Raw genomic sequence first — 23100 nt, forward strand, 5'->3', positions numbered from 1 at the left:
GGCCAGCGCTCAGGACCGCCGCGGAGCCCCGCCCTCCGCCCGAGCCCAGCAGAGCAAACTGTGCTCACCTGGTGCCGCTGCGCGAGCGCCTCGCCTATGCCCAGACGGCGTCACGGCTCAGGTAGGTCGGCGAGGGGCGGGCGAACGGGTGTCGGGTCTGGGGCGCCTGGAGCCCCTCTGCTGGGTTGGGGCCCTCTGTGTGAGCAGAGGGGCAATGCGCCGACCTGGTTGCCTTGGGGTCGTGGTCGCCCTGCACGGCCGGAGCCGCTTCCTGCCCCCAGTGAACCGTCGGGGCCAGGGAGGTCTCCTGATACCTCTCTGCTTCTGTTCGCCCCACTGGGGCAAGAATGGCCGGAGCTGGGGGTTTGGCCGGGGGCAGCCTGGGGGCGCTTGCTCCAGATTCCCCGTCGTGCAGCGCTGCTCTCTGTGCTCCGGCCCGGAGAGGGGTGCCTACCGCGGGGCTCTGGTCCTTGTTCTGGCCACCCTGCGGGACTTTGCGCCCCCACAACAGTCCTTTACGGACTGTCGTGTGGAGAATGAACCAGCCCTCGACCCTTTCCCTCACCGAAGCATACCAGGTCACCGAGACCAGTGAGGATCCCAGAAGCAATTTCCGACCCTTAGGGCTCAGCACCCACTTGAGTGAGGGTAAGGCGTGCACTCACCGAAGCTTGGCACCGGGCTTGGGGGCTCACAGAATGTAGGGAGGCTTATGTTTAGCAGGTACTGAATTGGATTCACAGTAAGTGCAGCGTAGTGGGGAGCAGAGGAACAGCCCCGTCCTTGCGGTGGGGAGTTGGGGGTTAGCTCCCGCAGTGGAGCGCCGAGGAATTGGGCGCACTGGGAGCGCTGTGGGCAAAGGGGCAATCGGGTCCACAGCGCCTCTGAAACGCACAAGTCAAAACCAAACTGCTGGCTTTGCACCCTTCTCGGTAAATGGCGCCACCAATCTGCTCCCACTCTCCCCTTCTCCCGGCGTCCTCTCCCGCAGCTAGCCTATCTCCCACACCTGAAAGCCATTTTCCGTGTCTGCAATCCATCTGGCCCTCAGGCGCCCCACGGCCTCCACCCTAGTCTCAGCTGCGCTCCCTTACTGACTAATGGAAGAGTTTGCTAGCTACTTTCGTGTTTCCATTCTTGCCCTTCCATAAACCATCATCTAAGCATCAGCAGTATGCTTATGGACAGGGAGGCCTGGTGTGCTGCGATTCATGGGGTCGCAAAGAGTCGGACACGACTGAGGGACTGAACTGAACTGAAGCATCAGCAGTAGTGACCTCTCAAACAATGTAAATTCTTTGACTCCCTCTGCTAAATCCTCTAAGGTATCTCTGCAGTGCTTACAATAAAACCCTAGACCTTTCCCGGGAACTTCACTATGGATCTTGTGCGTGACCTTCCTCAGGCTTTTGCTTCTGCTTCACTACCTACCACTTTCCTCCTTGTCCTTTACACTCCAGCCACACTGCACACCTCCTGTCCTCTGTCAGGAGCTCTGCACTCAACTGTTCCCTCCGGCCCAGACCGTGCTCTCCACTACTCTCCCCACTCCACCTCCCCAGAGCTTTAAAAATGATTTCTGGCTGCGCTGGGTCTTCGTTGCTGCTCGCTCGCTTTCTCTGGTTGCAGTGAGCAGGGGCTCTAGCTGTGGTGCTCGGGCTTCTCATTGCAGTGACTTCTCTTGTTCTGGGTCACAGGCTCTAGGCATATGGGTGTAGCTGCCCCACGGCGGGTGGAATCTTCCTGGACCACGAATGAAACCCATGTCCCCTGCATTGGCAGGTGGATTCTTAACTCCTGGACCACCAGGGAGGTCTCCCCCTCCCCCTAGACCTTTATGTGGTTTGGATCCTTACTTTGTTCAGTTGCTCAGGTGTTCTTTGTCAGGGAGGTCTCGCTAAACTACTGGCTTCTGGGTAGTAGACAGCCTCCCGGGTCACTGTATTCCATCACACTGCTTTAATTTCTTCTCAGCCCTCTGAGGTTTGTACTGGCTTCTTGGACTGTGAGAGCTGTGACCCTGCCGGTTTTGCCTGCTATGGCAGCCCTGGCAGCTATCAGTTCAGTCCCTCAGTCGTATCGGACTCTTTGCGACCCCATGGACTGCAGCACACCAGGCTTCCCTGTCCATCACCAGCTCCTGGAGCCTGCTTAAACTCAGGTCCATAGAGTCGGTGATGCCATCCAACCATCGCATCCTCTGTCGTCCCCTTCTCTCCCTGCCTTCAATTTTTCCCAGCATCCGGGTCTTTTCCAATGAGTCAGTTCTTTGCATCAGGTGGCCAAAGTATTGGAGTTTCAGCTTCAGCATCAGTCCTTCCAATGAATATTCAGGACTGATTTCCTTTAGGATTGACTGGTTTGATCTCCTTGCAGTCCAAGGGACTCTCAAGAGTCTTCTCCCACACCACAGTTCAAAAGCACAGTTCTGGCAGCTCTAAGAGATGCTTTTGGGGGGGTGGCAGCAGAGACAACAGGGATGAGATTAATGCAGGTAGACTGGATCGAAGTGATGGCTAGCTGGTCCAGGACATAGCAGGGGGGTGACGAGGAGGGAGACTGAGGCCTGGCCTTGCTACTGTGAGCTGTGGGTAGGTTGCTGTGCTAAGTTACCATTTCTCAGCCTTCTCTTTGGATCACCGGGAGACTTGCTAAGAGAAAACCGGAGCTCAGTAAAGAGCAGGAACTGGCGAGAGGTGGCTGCAGGGGAGCCTGATACAAGTCTATGGCTTCCCCATTTGTTTCATGCTCTTCCTGTGCATGTTTTTGTGTTTTCCCTAAAGCCCTGTTTAAGTGACCCCCCAGGAAACCCAAGCCACGCGGGGCAGGTGTGGAGGGCGTGTTCTGTGGCCTCTGCCACCTGCTGCTGCCCTACAGTGGTTCCTCCCCGCTCCCCAGTGGGCCAGACTCCCTAAGGACAGTGTCTGGGGCTGTCATGTCTGACACTGGGTCTTCCATCAACAGACCACTCTCGAGTTTCTGGAAATAAGCTGTGTCATTTTCATTGAAACTCATTAGGTACTTGAGTTTCTTGGGAAAGACTGAAAACACTTGTGGTGTCTCATATATCTAAAGTGGCTGTAAGTCTTTTCGGAGAAAAAGTTGAGCCAAGTTCTCTAATGACAGCAGAAGGGAAGCAAGCGCTGGCACGGCAGGTGCGCTTGGTCTGTTCCACGGGAGGGGGCTGCGGAAGGAGCCAGAGGACACACTGAAAAAAATAAAAGGACCTAGTTGCTGGAGGCTCAATGGTTGTGGTGCCAGGCTTAGTTGCTCTGAGGTGTGCGGAATCTTCCCGGATCAGGGATCGAACCCATATCTCCTACACCAGCAGGCGGATTCTTTACCTTTGAGCCACCAGGGAAGCAGAGATGCCAGAGACATAGGTTCGATCTCTGGTGGGCAAGACCCCTTGGAGGAGGAAATCGCAACCCACTCCAGTATTTTTGCCTGGAGAATCCCATGGACAGAGGAGCCTGGTGGGCTACAGTCCATGGGGTCACAAGAGAATCGGACGTGCCTGAGCAACTTAGCACGCACGCACGATGGTGGGTTGCTCTTGGATGGAGGAGGTGGAGGCCGGGCCAGGACTGCGTCCGCTCACCAGCGCTCTCCTTGCAGGACCACCATGTTCCGCAGGGTGGGGTGGCTGGTCCCGTACAGCCTTGCAGTGTTGCTGCTCAGCTGCCTGTTCTTTCTGAAGAAGGAGGCCAAGCCAGCAGGGGGGCTCGTGGCCCGACAGCCCTTCTGGGCTCCCCCAGGGCTCCGGCGCAGCCCATGTCTACCCAACCACACGGTGGCTAACGCCTCCCTGTTCCTGCCCACCCGTCACCGCCTCTTCTTGACCTACCGCCACTGCCGCAACTTCTCCATCCTGCTGGAGCCTTCGGGCTGTGCCAAGGACACCTTTCTGCTCCTGGCCATCAAGTCGCAGCCTGGCCATGTGGAACGGCGCGCGGCCATCCGCAGCACGTGGGGCCGGGCAGGAAGCTGGGCTAACGGCCGGCAGCTGAAGCTGGTGTTCCTCTTGGGGTTGGCAGGGCCTGCTCCCCCGGCCCAGCTGCTGGCCTATGAGAGCCGCGAGTTTGATGACATCCTGCAGTGGGACTTTGCTGAGGACTTCTTCAACCTGACACTCAAAGAGCTGCACCTGCAGCGCTGGGTGGCTGCTGCCTGTCCCCAGGCCCATTTCGTACTAAAAGGAGATGACGACGTCTTTGTCCATGTCCCCAATGTGCTGGAGTTCCTGGATGGCTGGGACCCAGCCCAGGACCTCCTCGTGGGGGACGTCATCCGCCAGGCCCTGCCCAACAGGAACACCAAGGTCAAATATTTCATCCCACCCTTGATGTACAGGGCTCGCCACTACCCGCCCTATGCTGGGGGTGGGGGGTATGTCATGTCCAGAGCCACCGTGCAGCGCCTCCAGGTGACTGTGGAAGAGGCTGAACTCTTCCCCATTGATGACGTCTTTGTGGGGATGTGCCTTAGAAAGCTGGGGGTGAGCCCCATGCACCACGCTGGCTTCAAGACTTTTGGAATCCGGCGGCCCCTGGACCCTCTAGACCCCTGTCTGTACCGAGGGCTCCTTCTGGTCCACCGCCTCAGCCCCCTGGAGATGTGGACCATGTGGGCACTGGTAACAGACGAGGGGCTCAAATGTGCAGCTGCCCCCTTGTCCCAGCTTCCTGGGGTGGGCTGAGCGAGTGGACTGTTTAATTTTTCAATCATGATGAGAAATCAAGAACCCTGCAACCTGGCCCTGGACAGGCTACAGGGAACGGTGACTTTGTTTTTGTAAACCCCTCCCAAACCTTGCTAACTTTGATTAAAATACTGAAATCTGGCTGACTTGTACCAGTATGTGTTAAATGGGCGAAGCATGGCAGATGCTGCCAAAACTCCATGAGGTGCCAGGGCACTCCTAGTCAGGGGGGGCAGGGGGAGTGGCGGGCAAAGGAGGGCCACTGCACAGGACTCCAGAAGACACACAGAAACATTTTCTTTTTTAAATGCAAAAAAAAATTATCTTCCTTCAGATACAATAGAGAAACTCCAGGCAAAAAAGGAAATGAGAAGCATGTGTTGGAATAAGTCCTGTTGTGAGCACCAGGTAAACACTCCATATTCAGTCCCTTAAGAACAATGGACTTTTGGCTCCTTTGCCTGAGATATCCTTACAGGGCACTGGGGCCAGGTCACAGAAGGCATTAGAAACACTCAACACAAAGAAATCTTATTAACAGGACAGTCTCCCCTTCCCCCCCAAACTCATGCTCCTATGGAGGGAGCAAACACTGAATCATATTAGAAAATGTAAATAAGATGGGAAAACTGAGGTTAAAGAGCTACTCAACTTGTGGACATGACAGAGAAGGCCCCTTCTCTCTGGCCAGGTTGGTGAAATGCTCTGGGTGGGAGGTAAAAAGATCCATGGGTGGGTAAGAGGGCAACCCTGCTGAGTGGGGTGAAATGTTAAATAGGGTGCAGTGCCCATGGGCTAAGAGCCAGGTCCAGTACAAGCCTGAGACGGTGGGGACAGGGGTCAGGCACTCACAGCTCCCAATGACCTCTGGCCTGATGGGCCCGGGCAGGCCCTGCCACTGCCTCTGTGCAGAGGAAGTGGTGCTAAGCCGGGGCCAGGTGGCGTCTGCCCTGCCTTCTGCAGGCTGAGCGGGCAGCAGTGTCAATCCTCACGCAGGTAGGCCTCCTGCTCCTCCAGCTCGGCCCTCTCATTCCCATCCTCCTGGGTTTTCTGTCGGAGTTCTTCTGTCTGTGCTTCTGCCAACTTGGTTTCCGCCTTCTGGGAAAGCTGGCGTATCTCCTGCACCTGCGATTTCACCAGCTGGATGTGACTCCTGGCCGTTATAGAGGCCTGGTCTGCGCCTGCCGGAAGATGGGCCATTTATGCTGAGTGGACATAAGGAAAGCCTGGGGGCTCTTGGTGGTTGTACCTGAGCCCTCCTCGCAGAGTAGAGAACCTTCTACCTCCATATACAGGTCTGTTTTCCTCTCTATTGTCAAAACCCTGGCATTTTCCTCCAGCTATCAGCAGTTGTCATAATTATCAAATGCAATTCCCACAATCATCTTTATAGCTGCACAGCTCTTAGTATAGGCGTTTTAAGATTTTAATTTTTTAAACTACATTCAAGTATACATTTCTACTTGACAGTGAAGAGATCACTCACAAAATTGTCAAAGCTCTATCTTTTGGAAGTTTAAAGAGCATCTTTCTCATCCTTTAAAATGTTACTGTAAAGTAACATTTCATCTACTAATTAATACTAGATGGGCTGCTCTTCAATTTATGAACCACTAAGGCCAATTTACTGTATTCACATGGAATACTCAGGAAAAAACTGACTCTAAATTGACATAATGGCACAAACGGTATTTACTGAACATATTTTGCAGTTTTATTTTTAATTTTTGCAGTTTTATTTTTGAATGATATTTTATTGATACCTGTTGCTAGTGTATTTCATATGAAAGTGAAAGTCACTCAGTTGTGTCTGACTCTTTGTGACCCCATGGACTCATGGGATTCTCCAGGCCAGAATACTAGAGTGGGTAGCCGTTCCCTCCTCCAGGGGATCTTCCCAACTCAGGGATAGAATCCGGGTCTCCCGCACTGCAGGTTGATTCCTTACCAGCTGAGCCAGCAGGGAAGCCCATATAGATGTGTGTATTTAATTCATCTACAGAACACCCAGCAGCTCTTTTCTAGCTTACTGCATTAAAGAGAACCTTCAGTACAACGTTGAAAGGTAGTGGAGAACAGCAGGCACCCTTATTTCTGACATTGATGGAAATGTTTCTCATGTTTCACTACGATGTACAGCTACTTTTATCATGTCAGGAAAACTGTAATTGTACTTAATTTAGATTTAAATCACAAATGGACACTACATTTTACTGAAGCTTCTTGGGACATACATTGGTATTACAGAGGTGGCTTTTCTCCTTAAATCTACTGTAGATAACCTTAAGTAGTGAATTAAATATTGATAGGTATTAAATATTTTTTCACTATATGTAAGTAAGATCTTTTGAATTTTATTTTTATTGAAGTATAGTTGATTTACAATGTCTTAATTACTGCTGCACAGCAACGTGATTCAGTAATACATATATTCTTTTTGCAAATATTCTTCTCCATTATGGTTTATCACAGGATACTGAATATAGCTCTCTGTGTAATACAGCACGACTTTGCTGTTTACCCATTCTATGTATAAAAGCTTACATCTGCTAGTCCCAGCCTCTCAGCAACCACCAGTCTGCTCTGTGTCCATGCTTGTTTCACAGATGGGTCATCTGTCGTGTTTCACGCTCCACAGGGAAGTGACACAGTGTGTGTGTTTCTCCTTCTTACTTAGTATGATAATCTCTAGCTGCATCCAGGTTGCTGCAAATGGCCTTCTTTCCTTCTTTATGGCCGAGTAGTATTCCGTTGTGTACATGTACCCTCATCTTCTTTCTCCATTCATCTGCTGATGGATATTTAGGTTGTTTCCATGTTTCGGCTATTGTAAATAGTGTTTCTATGAATATAGGGTTGCACGTATCTTTTTGAATTATAGTTTTGTCTGGGTACACGCCCAGGAGTGGGGTTGCTCCACCATATGGTAGTTCTTACTTTTCTGAGTAATCTCCATTGTTTTCTATAGCAGCCACACCAACTTACATTCCTACCAATAGTATACGAGGGTTCCCTTTTCTCCATACCCCCTCCAGCATTTGTTATTTGTAGACTTTTTAATGATGGCCATTCTGACTGGTGTGAGGTGGTACCTCATTATAGTTCTGATTTACATTTCTCTAATAATTAGTGATGTTGAGCATCTTTTCAGGTGCCTACTGGCCATATGTATTCCTTTGGAGAAATATCTTACATGTTTTGCCCATTTTCTGATTGGGTTTTCTTTTGGTTGCTGTTGTTGCACTGTATGAGCTGTTTGTATATTTTGGAAATTAAGTTATGAATTGTCAGTTCATACTGTTTGCAATTATTTGCTACCAATCTGTAGGCTGTCTTTTTTGTTTGCTTCCTTTGTTTCGTGAAAGCTTGTAAGTTGGACTATGTCCCCATTTATTTACTTTTATCTGTACTGCCTTGGGAGGCTGATCTAAGAAAACACCGGTATGATTTATGTCAGAGAATGTTTTGCCTGTGTTCTCTTGATAGGTTCTTTCCCCAGTGTTGAATTGAAATTGTATTTTGAAGGTATGTGGCTACTTCTATCCACCCACAAGTGACACTGAGCTGCAGGTGTTTTATTCTAGTGCTGGTCTAGTCCAGCTTGGGTTCGGGCCTATGGTGGCTTTGATGGTAGTGGTTTAGTAACTACGTTGTGACTGACTTTGCAACCCCATGGATTGTAGCCCACCAGGCTCCTCTGTCCACAGGATTTCTCAGGCAAGAATATCGATGCTCAATATCACATAATTATTAGAGAAATGTAAATCAAAACTATAATGAGGTACCACCTCACACCAGTGGGTTGCCATTTCCTTCTCCAGGGGATCTTCCCAACCCAGGGATCAAACCCATGTCTCCTGCATTGGCAAGCGTATTCTTTATACCATGGAAGCCCGTGGTGGCTTTAGACAGTTATAATAGTTGGGAGGCTTGTCATCATTTTCTGGTACACTTTCTATAACACAGGATTTATGTTTCTTGAAGATTTGATAAAACTCTCTCACAAAACTGCGTGGACTTAGTGTCTAATTTGGGGGCACAGATTTTTTATGAATATTGTTTCAACTTTTGTGGCTGCTCCTCTTGCTTTGATTCTTCCTGGGCCAACTTAGGATTTACATAAATAGCATAATATTCTCTTGTGATTAGAAAAAATTCCCTAATAGCTCTTTCTGGGCTTCCCTGGTGGTCCAGTGGTTAAGAATCCACTTGCCAAAGCAGGGGACATAGGTTTGATCCTTGGTCGGGATGATTCCGCATGCTGAGGGGCGACTAAGCCTGTGTGCTGCTGAATGCTATGTACAGCCACTGAGCCTGTGCTCTAGAGCCTGTGCTCTGCAACAGGAGAAGCCACCACAGTGAGGTCTTGAGCGCCAAAGACTGCACCAAAGACCCAGTGCAGCCAAAAATAGATAAACTATAATAGCTCTTTCTGAGGTTACTTCTGCACTCTCAAAGTTACACTTACCAAACCTTATTTTCCTTATTCTTTACAAGGAACTGGGTTTTTTGCCTTTTTGACTATTTCTTTTTAGTCTTCTTATACCTTTTATTCGGCACTGTCTGAATTTATTTGCTTTTCCTAACTTACTGGGCTGAAAGTTTATTTTCAATACCTCTTGGTACAGGGGACATTACCTGTCATTTATGGTTGCTGTGCTCTGTATTTATGACATGCATCTTTAAATAAGGGGTCCATGTCTATTTAAGAGCTACTTTGTCTACAACATTCTAGGTCTCTGCTATTAATGAGACTTGTCATGATAGTTCTGAGTACTTTCAAATTTCCATTTTTCTTTATTGAGGTATAGCTGATTTACAACAGTATAGAAGTTTTAGGTGTACGACGTAACTATTCACAACTTTTAAAGGTTCTAAACCACTTAGTTATACACATTACCTACAGCTCTATTTCTCGTGCTGTGCATCTTTATAGTTTAGTTCAGACACTTCCTCTTCGTCCCCCTCCCTCTCCCCACTGGTGACCACTAGCTTGTCCTCTATACCTCTGAGTCTGTTTTGTTTTATTCACTAGTTTTATTTTCTAGATCCCACACATAAGTGATACACAGTACCTGTCAGTGCCTGACATTTCACTAAGCCTAAACCCTGCAAGTACATCCATACTGTTGCAAATGGCAAAATTTCGTTCTTTTGTGGCAGAGTAGTATACACACACACCACATCTTTATCAATTCATCTGCTGATGGACACTTAGGTTGCTTCCCAAATCTTGGCTATTGTAAATAATGCTATGGACAGAGGAGTGCATACATCTTTTCAAATTCATAGTTTAGATTTCTTCAGATATATACCCAGGAGTAGAAAGTAATTAGGGCTTCCCAGGGTTAAGAATCCGCCTGCCAATGCAGGGGATGTAAGAGAAATGGATTTGGTCCCTGGGTTGGGAAGATCCCCTAGAGGAGGAAATGGCAACCCATGCCAGTATTCTTGCCTGGAGAATCCTCAGGGACAGAGGAGCCTGGCAGGCTACAGTCCATAGGGCTGCACAGAGTTTGACACGACTGAAGCAACTTAACACACAGGCACACAGCACAGAAAGGACTTGCTGGATCATATAGCAGTGGTTTGTTTGTTTTGGCTGTGCTGCACACAGCAAAAAGAAAAAAAAAGATTGTGGGATTTTAGTTCCCTCACCAGGGACTGAACCTGTGCCCTTGGCAGTGAAAGTGTGGAGTCCTAACCACTGGGAACCCACAGAATTCTCAGTTTTCAGTTTTATTATTTATTCTTACAATTCTTTTAAAAACACCTTTTGAGTAATTGATTTACAATGGTGTGTTTCAGGTGTACAATAAAGTGAATCAGCTATACGTGTACATCTATCTACTCTTCTTTAGGTTCTTTTCCCATATAGCTCACTACAGACTGCTGAGTTCCCTGTGCTATACAGGAGGCCCTTATTTGTTACCTATTCTATATACAGTAGTATCTATGTGTCAGTCCTAAGCTTCCAATTTATTCCTACCCTCAACCTTTTCCTCTGGAAACCGTAAGTTCATTTTCTATATTTGTGACTCTTTCTGTTTTGTAAGTAAGTTACTTTGCCTTTTTTTGGTTCCATGTATAAGCGATACCGTACACTGCTTTCTCTGACTTCGCTAAGTCTGACTCTCCAGGTCCATCCTGTTGTGGCAGCGTCACTTCATTCTTCATTATGGCTGAGCTATATTCCACTGTCTCTCTGTGCCACGCCTTCCTCACTGCTGGAGCTGCTCCTATTGCGGCGCATGGGCTCTAGGGCACGGGAGCTCCATGGCCGCAGTTCCCAAGCTCTGGAGCACAGGCTGAGTGCTCCTTGACATGTGGATCTTCCTAAACCAGAGCACAAACCTACGTGTCCTGAATTGGCGAGCAGCTTCTCTGCCACTGAGCCAGCAGGGAAGCCCAGGATGCACCACATCTTCTTCATCCACTCGTTGACGGATAGTTTTGTTGCTTCCACGTCTTTACCTACTGTAAGTGGTGCTGTAGTCAATATTAGTGTGCCTGTATTTTTATGAATTATGGTTTTCTCCGGATATATACCCAAGAGTGGGATTGCTGGATCATATGGTAGTCCTATTTTTAGTCTTATAAGGAACCGCCATACTATTCTCCATAGTGGTTGTACCAATTTTTCATTCCCACCAACAGTGTAGGAGGGTTCCCTTTACCCTTTCAGCATTTATTGTTTCTCATTACAGTTTTGATTTGTATTTCTCTAATTAGTGAAGCTGAGCATCTTTTCATGTGCTATTGGCCATATGTATTTCTTCTTTGGAGAAATATCTACTTGACTATTCTGCCCATTTTTTGATTGAGTTTTTTGTTGTTGCATTTTATGAGCTGTTTGTGTATTTTGGAGATTAATCCCTTATGGGTTGCTTCATTTGCAAATATCTTCTCCCACACTGAGGGTTTTCTTTTTGTTTATGAGTTCCTTTGCTATGCAAAAGCTTCTATGTCTAATTAGGTCCCATTTGTTTTTATTTTCATTATTCTAGGAGGTGGATCAAAGAAGACATTGTTGCAATTTATGTCAGAGTGTGTTCTGTGTTTTCCTCTAAGAGTTTTATCATATCCAGCCTTACATTTAGGTCTTTAAATCCATTTTGATGTTATTTTTGAGTATGGTATTAGGGATTGTTCTAATTTCATTCATTTACTTGTAGATGTCCTTTTCCCAGCACCACTTCTTGAAGAGACTGTCTTTTCTCCCCTGTATATTCTTGCCTCCTTTGTCATAGATTAGTTGACCATAGGTGTGTAGGTTTATTTTTGAGGAACCACAATACTGTTTACCACAGTTGGCTACACTGTTTTACATCATCACCAACAGTGTACTAGGGTTCCCTTTTTTCCACATTCTCACCAATATTTCTTATTTATGATCCTTTTTGATAACAGCCATGCTGACAGGTGTGACGTGATATTTCATCGTGGTTTTGATTTGCATTTCCCTGATGCTTAGCAACACTGTCTATCATTTCATGCACCTGCTGGCCATCTATGTCTCTGGAAAATTGTTCAGGTCTTCTGTCCCATTTTTAAATCAGGTGTTTGTTTTTTATATTTGAGTTGTGCAAGTTAAATTTCCATTTTTATTTTTGGTGAGGAAGGGGATATCAAGTAATTTTCTGAGTCTTTGTCACTTGGCATAAAAATCAATTTTTGTACATGTTTATATACTATTTGTATTTGAAGAGGTTCTTTTGGGGGGGGAGGGCAACATTCTGTATTCAGTATATCTATTTGGTTAGGCTTAAAAAAAAAATCATCCTGTTCCAACACCTAATCGCTTTTTTTACATTTTGACCTGTGAGCCTGAGATATGTGTAAAGCTCAATTTCTCCTTGTAAATCTATCAGATTTTGCCTTATTAGGCACATTTCAAGAGTGATGTCTTGATAAACTTCTGTCCCTTTTAATGTTTTCTGTCTTGAATTCCTCTTCTAACACTGCTCTGTCACCTTTTTGCTCAGCTTTCTTTTTGATAGTATTTCAGTTTATCTTCTTAGAATACCCAGTCTTCCTATGTGTTATTTTAGATGTGCCTCTGTAAACAGTTTTAGCTGGAATTATTTTTTAATACGAAGTATCATTTAATAAGTAAATTTATTCTTTACGGTGATTACTGATTGTTGAATGTGTTCCTTTACTTTGCATTTTCTAATTAACAGGCTTTATTTCTTCAACCTTTAGCCTTAACTGAATTTATTGTTTTCTTTGTCCCTTCCCTCAACACTTCTTCTTGAAGTGTTTAACAATGTCTAATGTTAAGCCAATGTTTCCCTTCTCAAACAACGAAGCTTAGCATGCTTTCACTGCTTTCCCAAACTGATTTGATTACTTAAAAATTTAACATTCAGAGCTTCTGACAAGTTGTACTAAATTCTGTTCATTATTTTTGTATCTCAGGTGCTTCTAATTTTTTTTAAACACTTTCTAGAAAGTACATGCAACTGGTAAACCTTGAATCTTTGTAGAAGTCTTTCACTCTTATATTTTAATGATATTTGAATGATGATTGATTTGTCACCTTGTATCTTAGGGTTGCAGATATCCTTCCTCTGGGGCTTATCTTATGGCTCAGAAGGTAAAGAATCTGCCTGCAATGCAAGAGACCAATGGGTTTGATCCCTGGATCGGGAAAATCCCCTGGAGAAGAATGGCTACCCACTCCAGCATTCTTGCCTGGAGAATTCCATGGACAGAGGAGCCTGGTGGGTTACAGTCCATGGGGTTGCAGAGTTGGACACAACTGAAAAATTAACATACACGCATATACTTCCTTTGTAAGTATTCTATTTTTTCTTCTAGTTTTTAGGATTTTTCTTTGTATATTTTACATTCTGAATATTTTTTTGCCATGTGAGGTACACTTATATTTTAAATTCTGTTCAGAACCTTTGTGAGCCCTTTCAGTCAGTTCTGGGAAAACGTCTTTTTCTTAGATAATGCTTGTAGTTTACCTTCCCTCTTTGTTCCTGCTAGATCTTAAGCTGGCCTAGTGAGTGGTGAAGGCTGCCTGGCGATGTTCTCAGCAAGGCTCCCTCTTCACTGTACCTGGAGACCCTGCCCCCATCTTTGGTGTGTCACGAATGCTATTTGACACTTCTGTTGCTTTGTTCTTCATTCCAGTCCTGTTTGCAGAATCCCTTGATTCCTTGGGCATTAGTTAACTAAGAATTCCTTCTGTATTTACTTAAAACATCTTTTACATCTTTAAGATTTCAGAAAACAAACATTTTAACAAACCAGTTTCTTAAGAATTTTTATGTTGACATAGTTTGGGACCATTCAGGTAACATGTTAAATGAGGATCTCCCTCAAAATACATTAGAAAATCATTCAACCTCAAGCCCACTGGATGGATAGTGATGGTTAAAAAACCCCTGGTGAATGGGGCACCATTCTATACTGAGAGGCACTAAGGTAGAGAGGATGACACCCTGGCTACCAGGGACCAAGGCTTTAGGATTTGACCTAACTTGCTGAATCCGGTTTGGCTGCTTACTGGGTACCACAGCATGCTTGGTGAATTATTTAACCCCCTCTATCTGCAAGTCTCTTCATCTGTAAAGTGGGAATGACAATAATAACTCCTAAAAGAACTGCAGGGATTAACAGTATCTATAAAATGTTTACCACAAGCCTGAGCTACAGATAATATTCACAGATTATCTGGGTTACTAAAAAGTAAAATCCTTAACTATTTGGAAGTAATCAAAATTTACAACTGACAGTTTTATTATTTTTCATCTTCTAGATACCATCTAGCTTCTACTGGTCTGGTCTACAGGGGCATTAATTTTTTCTTTGTGTAAATGAAAACAATATTGATTAATATGCTGGAAACGGGAACATTTTCTCACAAAGTAAGAGCCACAGTATCCCTCATTTTTTGGCTGGATGAAAACTCCAACAGCACCTCTACAGTGAAAACTTTAACCTACCCGTCTGGTAGGCAGCTTCTGCTGCCATCTCTGAGAGACTAATTGCAGTCATCCAGGTGGTTTCCAGCTTCAGGTACTCTTGTTGTTTTGAAGTCATCTATAAATTAAACAAAAGCGCTTCAGACAACATGACTCTTCATTAGTATTAAGCACATTTAAATGGACTTCTTCAGTTCAACAGCAGTTTGAGAGAACAGTTATTGGTAAAACACCTTCATCTAATAATTTAGATACCACAACGAGGCAGAAGCACTAACAGAAAAATCCAAGTAACTCTTTGCTTACCTCAACTCTGGCTCCTATGATCACCTGCCACACTTCATCTTCCTCCTGTGAATTCATTTTCCCAAGTAAACTTGTATATTGCCGGTACAGAGAAATTAAGGTATAAACAGCCTACAAATACAGAAGAAATTAGTAAAATAAGTGAGGTGTAGTAGGGTGAGACTTTCATCTCAATGCTGCAAACTGGCTGTTCTCATTGAACCTCACCACTGTATGAGATAAAGGTGTTATCTTAGGACATCAACATCTCTTGTTAACTTCTGTGTTTTAAAATCTTGTTAGCAATTCAGACAAAGAGAAAATGCAGATGGAAAACTCAGAAGGCTGAGAATAAAGCTGTTGGAAAATGAAGGTAAAGAAACATATATATTACTTTAAATGATTCTGATATCCATATACTCTATTAGATCAGTGGCTTTCAAACTATCCTCACCCAGAAGCCCCTGGTGTTGCTGGTAACCCCAACTGAACCAGATCAGCGTGGTGTTCCCCCTGTCTTATATACTGAGCTGCTATATTTAAGATTTTTCTTTTAAAAAGGGTTCCTGGACAGTGAGGCCAACCACAGCCCTTTCCTGCGGTAACTGTCCTATCTGCAGGGAATCTACATTAAATGAGGATCAGCAAAACTAATTTAAAAAGATATATGCACCCCTATGTCTACAGCAGCCCTATTTACAGTAGCCAACGTATAGAAGCAACCTAAATGTCCACTGACAGATCAATGGATAATGAGGATGTGGATATACAATGAGATGTTACTCAGCCACAAAAAAGAATGGAATAATGCCATTTGCAGTAACATGGATGATCATACTAAGTGAAATAACCCAAAAAAAGAAAGACATATATCACATATATATGGAGTCTAAAAAAAAAAGATACAAATTAACTTATTTACAAAAAGAAACAGACTCACAGATATGGAGAACAGACTTGTGCTTGCCAATGGGGAGAGGGTGGGTGGGTGAGGGATGGATTGGGAGCTTGGGATTAGCAGAAGCAAACCATTATATAGAGAATGGATAAACAACAGAGTCCTACTATATAGCACAGGGAACTAAATTCATATCACATGTGTGTATATATATATATATACACACACACATAAACTAAATCACTTTGCTATATAGCAGTAATTAACACTAAATCAACTATACTTCAATTAAACTAAAATGAATAAATAAAAAGTAATAAAGGCCCTATATGACAAACCTACAGCTAACATCATACTTGATGAAAAGCTGAAAGCATTTCCTCTGAGATCAGGAACAAGACAAGGATGTCCATTCTCATCACATTTACTCAACATAGTTTTGGACGTCCTAGTCACAGCTATCAAAGAAGAGGAATCCAAATTGGAAAAGAAGTAAAACTGTCACTGTTTGTAGATGACATGATACTATACATAGAAAATCCTAAAGGTGCTACCAGAAAACTATCAGAGCTCATCCATAAATCTGGAAAAGTTGCAGGATACAAAATTAATACACAGAAATCCCTTGCATTCCTATACACTAACAACAAAAGATCAGAAAGATTTAAGGAAACAATCTCATTTAGCACTGCAACAAAAAGAAATACCTGCCAATAAACCTAAGAAGGCAAAAGAGCTGTACTCAGAAAATATAAGACACTGACGAAAGAAATCAAAGATGACACAAACAGATAAGAGACATACACCATGTTCCTGGATTGGAAAAATCAGTATTGTGGAAATGACCACACTATCCAAAGTGACCTACAGATTCAATGCAATCCCCATCAAATTGCCAAGGGCATTTTCACAGAATCAGAACAAAAATTTTACATTTTATATGGAAACACAATAAACCCCAAGTAGTGAAAGCAATCTTGAGAAACAAGAATGGGGCTGGAGGAACCAGGCTCCCTGACCTCAGACTGTACTACAGAGTTAGAATAATCAAAATAATATGGTACAGAAATATAGATAATGGAATAGGATTAGAAAGTTCAGAGATAAACCCACAAAACTATGACCACCTAATCTATGACAAAGAAGACAAGAATATACAATTTTTAATATACAACTACAACAAAGACAGTCTCTTTAATAACTGGTGCTGGGAAAACAGGACAGCTACATGCAAAAGAATGAGAACACTCCCTAACACCATACACAAAAAATAAACTCAAAATGGATTAAAGACCTAAATGTAAAGCCAAATATTATAAATTGCTCAGAGGAAAATATAGGCAGGACAGTCTTTGACATACATCACAGCAAGATCTTTTTCGATCCACTGCCTAGAGTAATGAAAATAAACAAATAGGATCTAATTAAAGCTTTTGCACAGCAAAGGAAACCACAAACAAAACTAAAAGACAACCCTCAGCATGGAGAAAATGTGCAAATGAAGCAACTGACAAGAGATTAATCTCCAAAGTATACAAATGGCTCATGCAGCTCAATATAAAAAAAAAACCAACCAATCAAAAAATGGACAACAGACCTAAATAGACCTAAATGTCTTTTCTCCCCAAAAGACATACAGATGGCCAAAAAGCACATGAAAAGATGCTCAACATTACTAATTAGAGAAATGCAAACTACAATGAGGTATCACCTCACATTGTCAGAATGGCCAGCATTTAAAAAATCTATAAACAAACTCTGGAGAGGGTGTGGAGAAAAGGGGATCCTCCTACACTGATGGTGGGAATGTAAACTGGTACAACCACTATGGAGACCAATATGGAGGTTCCTTAAAAAACTAAAAATAGAACTACCATATGACCCAACAATCCCACTCTTAGGCATATATCCAGAGAAAACCATAATTTAAAAGAAGGCATATACCTCAATGTTCACTGCAGCACTATTTACAACAGCCAGGACATGGAAGCAATCTAAATGTCCATCAACAGAGAAATAAATAAAAAAGATATGGTACATATACACAATAGAATATTATTCAGTCATAAAAAGGAATGAAATAGTACCATTTGCAGGGATATGGACGGATCTAGAGGGTGTCATAAAGAATGAAGTAAGTCAGAAGGAGAAAAAAAAATTGCCTAATATTGCTTGTATGTGCAATCTAGAAAAATGGTACAGGTAAACTGATTCGCAAAGCAACTTTTTTTGGTCAAGGGCCAGAGAGTGGTCTGTTTGCAACTATTCAACTCATGAAAGCTGTCACAGACAACACAAACACAAATGAACCTGGCCACGTTCCAGTCAAACTACAAACACAGGCAAGACTGGATTTGATCTGTGAGCCAGTTTGCTAACGATGGATGTAGACGATCAAGACTTAATGAGGAGACACTTACCTTAGTATATTCAGTGATTGCTTCAATCAATGCATATGTGGTCTGAGAGAGAAAGGTAGAGGTGCTATCTGTTACCAAAGACACAGCCCTCCTCATTAATGTATCGTTACTAAGAGAATGAGGCTCTGGTTTCTGAAAGACACAAACATTTTTATTTAACTTTTAACCTAAAACTCAAGCTCAGATCACAGTCAAGGGAAAAATGTAATTCCCACACTGCAACTACACTCTGCTGCTTCTGTGTTAACATTTTCTTTTAAAGCTTTATTTGTGCTATTAAAGACAACATATGAAAATGATTCTACAGTATGCTTTCTAGCTACTTTTTAAATTTGTCATTCTCTGCTCCGAAAAGCAAAGTATTCCTTTTCATAAAAGACTAATACTTACAATCACAGATTTCACAAAGTTATGATTCTTCATTACCAGTGCTAGACGCTTGGGATATAAAGATAAGAATCTTAAAGACTGGATGAGGATCTTAAAGATGGAGGAGGAGGAGTTGGAGCTAAGAGTGAAGTAGAAAATTAACACAATCAAGTACCATGGGTGCTATGGAAGAGGTCTGGAAGGGTGCACATAAGGGAGCAATCATATCTATGTTAAATGAGAATTGTTTAGAAAAGGTTTCACAGAGTTGATAAGGAGTTAAGCTAAGCGTAAGAAAGTAAATGGCTGGTGGAGAGGGCGAATCCCTCTTGATTGAGCTGTACAGTCTTGGTTAGGGGGAGCAGGAAGACTCTTTCCTCTGACCTCAGCTGTTTTATTTGAAAAAAAACCAAAAACCAGTATAACCAGCTCATGAGTTAAGGGGGCTGTGACCACCTTGATTAAATACTGGAAACTGTGATGACTCTCCCCTTTTTCTTCCACAGCGGAGGACTTACTGTATCAGAACTAACAAACCAATCCCTCTATCATCTGTTATCTCATTTTTGCTATTTAGAGCATAAACACATGGAGGGGGGCTGCGTTTGATTCCTGATCTGGAAATTAGATCTGACATGTGGCAACTAAGAATTCAAATGCCACCATAAAGATCAAAGATCTCATGTACTGCAACTAAGACCTGGTGCAGCCAAAAAAAGACACATGAATAAATCATGAATTACATTTATCACACTTTTCATTCGATCAAATAAATAAGAATTTATTATGTACCTTGCATTGAGGAGCTAGAGAGCAAACAATGATATCGTCTCTGCTCATGAAAAGCTAATTTTTACTTATTCTGGTAAGTTAAGTCTTCATAATACCCTCCATTTATACCATGCTCAGTTGTGTCTGACTCTTTGCAACCCCATGGACTGTAGCCCACCAGACTTCTGTCCATGGGATTTCCTAGGCAAGAAGACTGGAGCGTGTTGCCATTTCCTCCTCCAGGGGAACTTCCTGACCCAGGGACCAAACCCCGGTTCTCCTGTGCCTCCTGCATTGCAGGCAATTCTTTACCTGCTGAGCCATCAGAAAAGCCTATTTACTTTTGGCTTCATCAAATGCTTTCCATTTTACAGTGCTTATTTACTTGTCCCTAGCAACAGTCCAGGTATTATTATGTCTTCTTTTAAGATGAGAAAATGGAAGCTCAGAATAGTTATGTAACACTTTCCAAACCAAACCTCCTCACTCCAAAGTTTCCTTTGTATTCTGCTGACTCAGAGTCAAATGGATTATCACCAAATATCAAAATATACAACATAAGTGGTCAGAAAAGGGAGATCATTGCTGGCAAGTAACTAGGAAGGCTTTAAAAAGAGGTGGGGGAGTTCCCTTGTGGTCCAGTGGTTAAGAGTCAGCTGGCCAATGGAAGGGACTCAAGTTCAGTCTCTGGTTGGGGAAGATTCCACATGCCCGTGAGGCAACTTAAGCCCCTGCGTCACAACTACTGAGCCTGTGCTCCATGAGAAGCCACTGCAGGGAGAAGCCTACACACAACTAGAGAGGAGTTCCTGCTCACCGAAACTAGAGAAACCCTGAGCGCAGCAAGGAAGACCAGCACAGCCAAAATGAATACATACGTTAAAAAAAAACAACACGGGGGTGGGATTTGTGTCTGAAGACAGGTAGGATTAGAATGGACAGGTATCCTGGGTTAGATGAAATAAGGAGGAGAATACGTATGATGCAACCAGGGGATATTCTGGAATCTAGCCTGGTTGCTGAACTGTGAGGAAGTTCTCTGGATTTTAGTTTTGTGACACAGAATGGAGAGCCACTGTAGGCTCTGAAGAATGGAAGTGGCAATGCTATTCCTGCAGGAGAGTGAGTTGAGGCTCCTGTCAACCAAAGGCTCCTGGCATCTGACCCAGAACTGAGTGAGGTAACTAGGGCTTATGAACGATATACGAACTAGAAAGGACCAAAAAAAAAAAAAAATCTTTTGGAGGAAGAAAGAAAAAGCTGTCCTAATTATGACTGAAAATGACTTGGTGTCCAAGTAAGCATTTTTAGGTTAAAGAGTCATCAGTCTGCAGAGACGAGGGCAGAGTACGGCACAGAAAGGAAAGGGCTCACGAGAGCGCCTCAGAAGATGCTGAAAATACTTGTGAAAAGGGGAATTAATCTTGTTGTCATGATTAAACACACATTTAAGTATCAAGTACATTCTGCCAAAATGTTTGCTGGTTTCCTATTTAGTTCTTCCTGATAAAGTATATAACCAATGGTTTTAAAATAAGATATCACTTCCCCATCAGCTGTCTAGTTGATAGCTCCACCTAGACATCATTTCCAAAACCGAACTCTTAAATTTACTCCTCTCAAAACCCACTCCTCTCCATCCCAGTATCTGGCAACACCATTCTTTCAGTTGCTGAGGCCTTTCAAAACCACTGGAAATTAAGTTATATACTTCACATCTAACCCAACAGCAATACCTGCTGACCGTCAGCCCACTTCTCCCCACCTGATTCAGGCCCATGATCATCTCATGCCTGGACCCCAACTGGTCTTTTTAGCTCCACACAACAACCTTTAAAAACTTATGTCAGGGGTGGGAGGGAGGCTGAAGAAGGAAAGTATATACGTATACTTAGAGCTGATTCACACTGTTGTATGGGAGAATCCAACACAACAGTGTAAAGCAATTATCCTACAATTAAATATAAATTTAAAAAAATTTATGTCAGAACATAATAATCTTATGTTAAAACCTGTGGCTTCTTTATAATAAATTCCAATGCTTACAACGGCCCACAAAGTACAAACATCGAAGCACATTTTGACTTTCCGCTATCTGTGAGCTCATCTGTTTTTCTCTCATTCCACTTTTTCTTCCTCCTCCTCTCCAGAATGTGAGATTTACAAAAGCAGAAATCTTGATTTACTCTTAAGTCTCTTGTGTATGACACATAAAAGTTGCCCCATAAAGTTTTGTTGAACGAAAAGATTATTGTTCTGTAATACATGTTCTTTCTTCCCTCTTTATACAATTTGACCAACTTGACAAACCAATTTCTACCAAATGAGACCATCAAAATGAGGATATTAACATATCTGCTCAGCTATGAAACAATGCTGATACAGCATACCATCACCTGGGGTTGGGGAGAGCGCTGGGGGAAAACCATTAGAGCTTGTCATCGCCTGTTTGAGACTTTAGAGGACACAGTACACAAAGACCAAAAACACGGAGTGACAGGATGGTACTTCACCTGGGCAATAGGAACTGCACACAGAGTGACCCCAAATCCCACAGCCACCGTTTTGTGCCATGGTCTTATCAATTCCGAGAAACAGCGCTTCTTAAAGTTAGCCACGACTGGAACACACTGTCTGTACCTAGAAACAGAGTTTAATTAGTTTAATAAGGCACAACCACCCATCTGTAAGAACGTCTTCAATTTACGTGGAGGGGCTGGAGACTCAAAGTGGGGCCAGGCCGGAACCCAAATGACGACGTAGGGTGCCTTTTCACAGGACGGGACTCAGTGGGCAGCGGGGCGGACTAGAAAGGCCTGGACTTGCACACACAGGCAATCGCTACCTGGCCCGCACGGGAACTCCCCCGCGCGGGAATGAGGGCGGATGGTAGTGGAGTTTAAGAGGTACCAGGTGCAGACGTGTAAATAGTGGTCTCAAAGCTTTTTAAAAACCAAGGCCCAAATAAAAAAGCTTCTGCAGGCAGGATTTAGCGCCGGTCCTCCGACCTAGGCTGCAAGGGGTCTGATAGTCCCTGCGACTCTACGTGGAGCCCGCAGGCGTTGCGAGGGGAACCAGGCCGGCTTGGAAGCCGAACACTTCCGGAACTCCTCCGCCCTCAGGGAAAACTCCCTCCAGCAAGCCACCGCCAGCTCAGGCCTCTCCCCTTAATTCTCCCCTGTGACTTCAAGAGGCCAACCGAAGTCATTTCGCGGGCAGACCGAGACGCCCCCAAAAGACAGCCCGAAGTGGGGGAATGCTCTTTCGGCAGGTGAACAACGAAAAAAGCGTCAGTGGGACGTGAAGTCCGGGCTTGTCCCGGGAGGCTGGAGGCCTCAGACCGGAGTAGGGGCAGGGCGTCCTCAAACCTCCGGGAGGGGCGGGACGCGGTGACCCGCTCGGCCGAGAAGCGAAGCGCGAGCCCGCAACGCTGGGGCTGCAGTCTGGTTACGGGGCTCTCAGCGTTCCCACTCTCCGTCAGATCCTGACCTACACGACCCCAGCGGTACCTGGAAAGCGAGGATACGCTCCGAGAAAGCCAACTCCGTAGAGCCGCCATTCCGCGGGGGCAGGACGCCAGGCGCACACGCCGGAAGTGATGGCACTTCGGTAGCAGGGGGCGGGGAACGGCCGCCACTTGAGAGGGCTTAGTCCCATGACCACGCCCCCGCCCGAGAGCGCAGTCGGGATTGGGCAGACGAGGAAAGGGGCGGGGCT

The 23100-nt window shown here is 44.4% G+C and overlaps 2 protein-coding genes across 3 annotated transcripts; one reads left to right on the forward strand and one right to left on the reverse strand.

The window, feature by feature from the left end:
- Positions 23 to 5135, forward strand: B3GNT4 (UDP-GlcNAc:betaGal beta-1,3-N-acetylglucosaminyltransferase 4). The gene is made up of 2 exons (XM_018061304.1): positions 23 to 121; positions 3619 to 5135. The coding sequence occupies exon 2, from the start codon at positions 3626 to 3628 to the stop codon at positions 4697 to 4699; it is 1074 nt and encodes a 357-aa protein (XP_017916793.1). The 5' UTR covers positions 23 to 121; positions 3619 to 3625; the 3' UTR covers positions 4700 to 5135.
- On the reverse strand, positions 5079 to 23011 carry DIABLO (diablo IAP-binding mitochondrial protein). 2 transcript variants are annotated; one of them, XM_018061305.1, is made up of 6 exons: positions 22893 to 23010; positions 21897 to 22023; positions 18244 to 18375; positions 14947 to 15057; positions 14662 to 14758; positions 5079 to 5883 (listed from the first exon to the last, which is right to left on the reverse strand). In XM_018061305.1, the coding sequence occupies exons 1-6, from the start codon at positions 22940 to 22942 to the stop codon at positions 5684 to 5686; spliced, it is 717 nt and encodes a 238-aa protein (XP_017916794.1). In that variant the 5' UTR covers positions 22943 to 23010; the 3' UTR covers positions 5079 to 5683. The 2 variants fall into 2 exon arrangements, with proteins under 2 accessions (XP_017916794.1, XP_017916795.1); XM_018061306.1 differs by lacking the exon at positions 5079 to 5883 and adding an exon at positions 7069 to 7526 and having other exon boundaries at positions 22893 to 23011.

The sequence above is a fragment of the Capra hircus genome, chromosome 17, assembly GCF_001704415.2.
Source record: "Capra hircus breed San Clemente chromosome 17, ASM170441v1, whole genome shotgun sequence".
Classification (NCBI taxonomy): domain Eukaryota; kingdom Metazoa; phylum Chordata; class Mammalia; order Artiodactyla; family Bovidae; genus Capra; species Capra hircus.

Bases quoted from the DNA above. Each gene is read 5' to 3' on its own strand.
- B3GNT4 (XM_018061304.1), top strand. From the start codon at position 3,626: ATGTTCCGCAGGGTGGGGTGGCTGGTCCCGTACAGCCTTGCAGTGTTG.
- DIABLO (XM_018061305.1), bottom strand. From the start codon at position 22,942: ATGGCGGCTCTACGGAGTTGGCTTTCTCGGAGCGTATCCTCGCTTTCC. The intron at 15,058-18,243 runs GTAAGTGTCTCC...CTGTATTTGTAG, and splicing joins CAATCACTGAATATACTAAG to GCTGTTTATACCTTAATTTC. The intron at 14,759-14,946 runs GTAAGCAAAGAG...TTTAATTTATAG, and splicing joins TCATAGGAGCCAGAGTTGAG to ATGACTTCAAAACAACAAGA.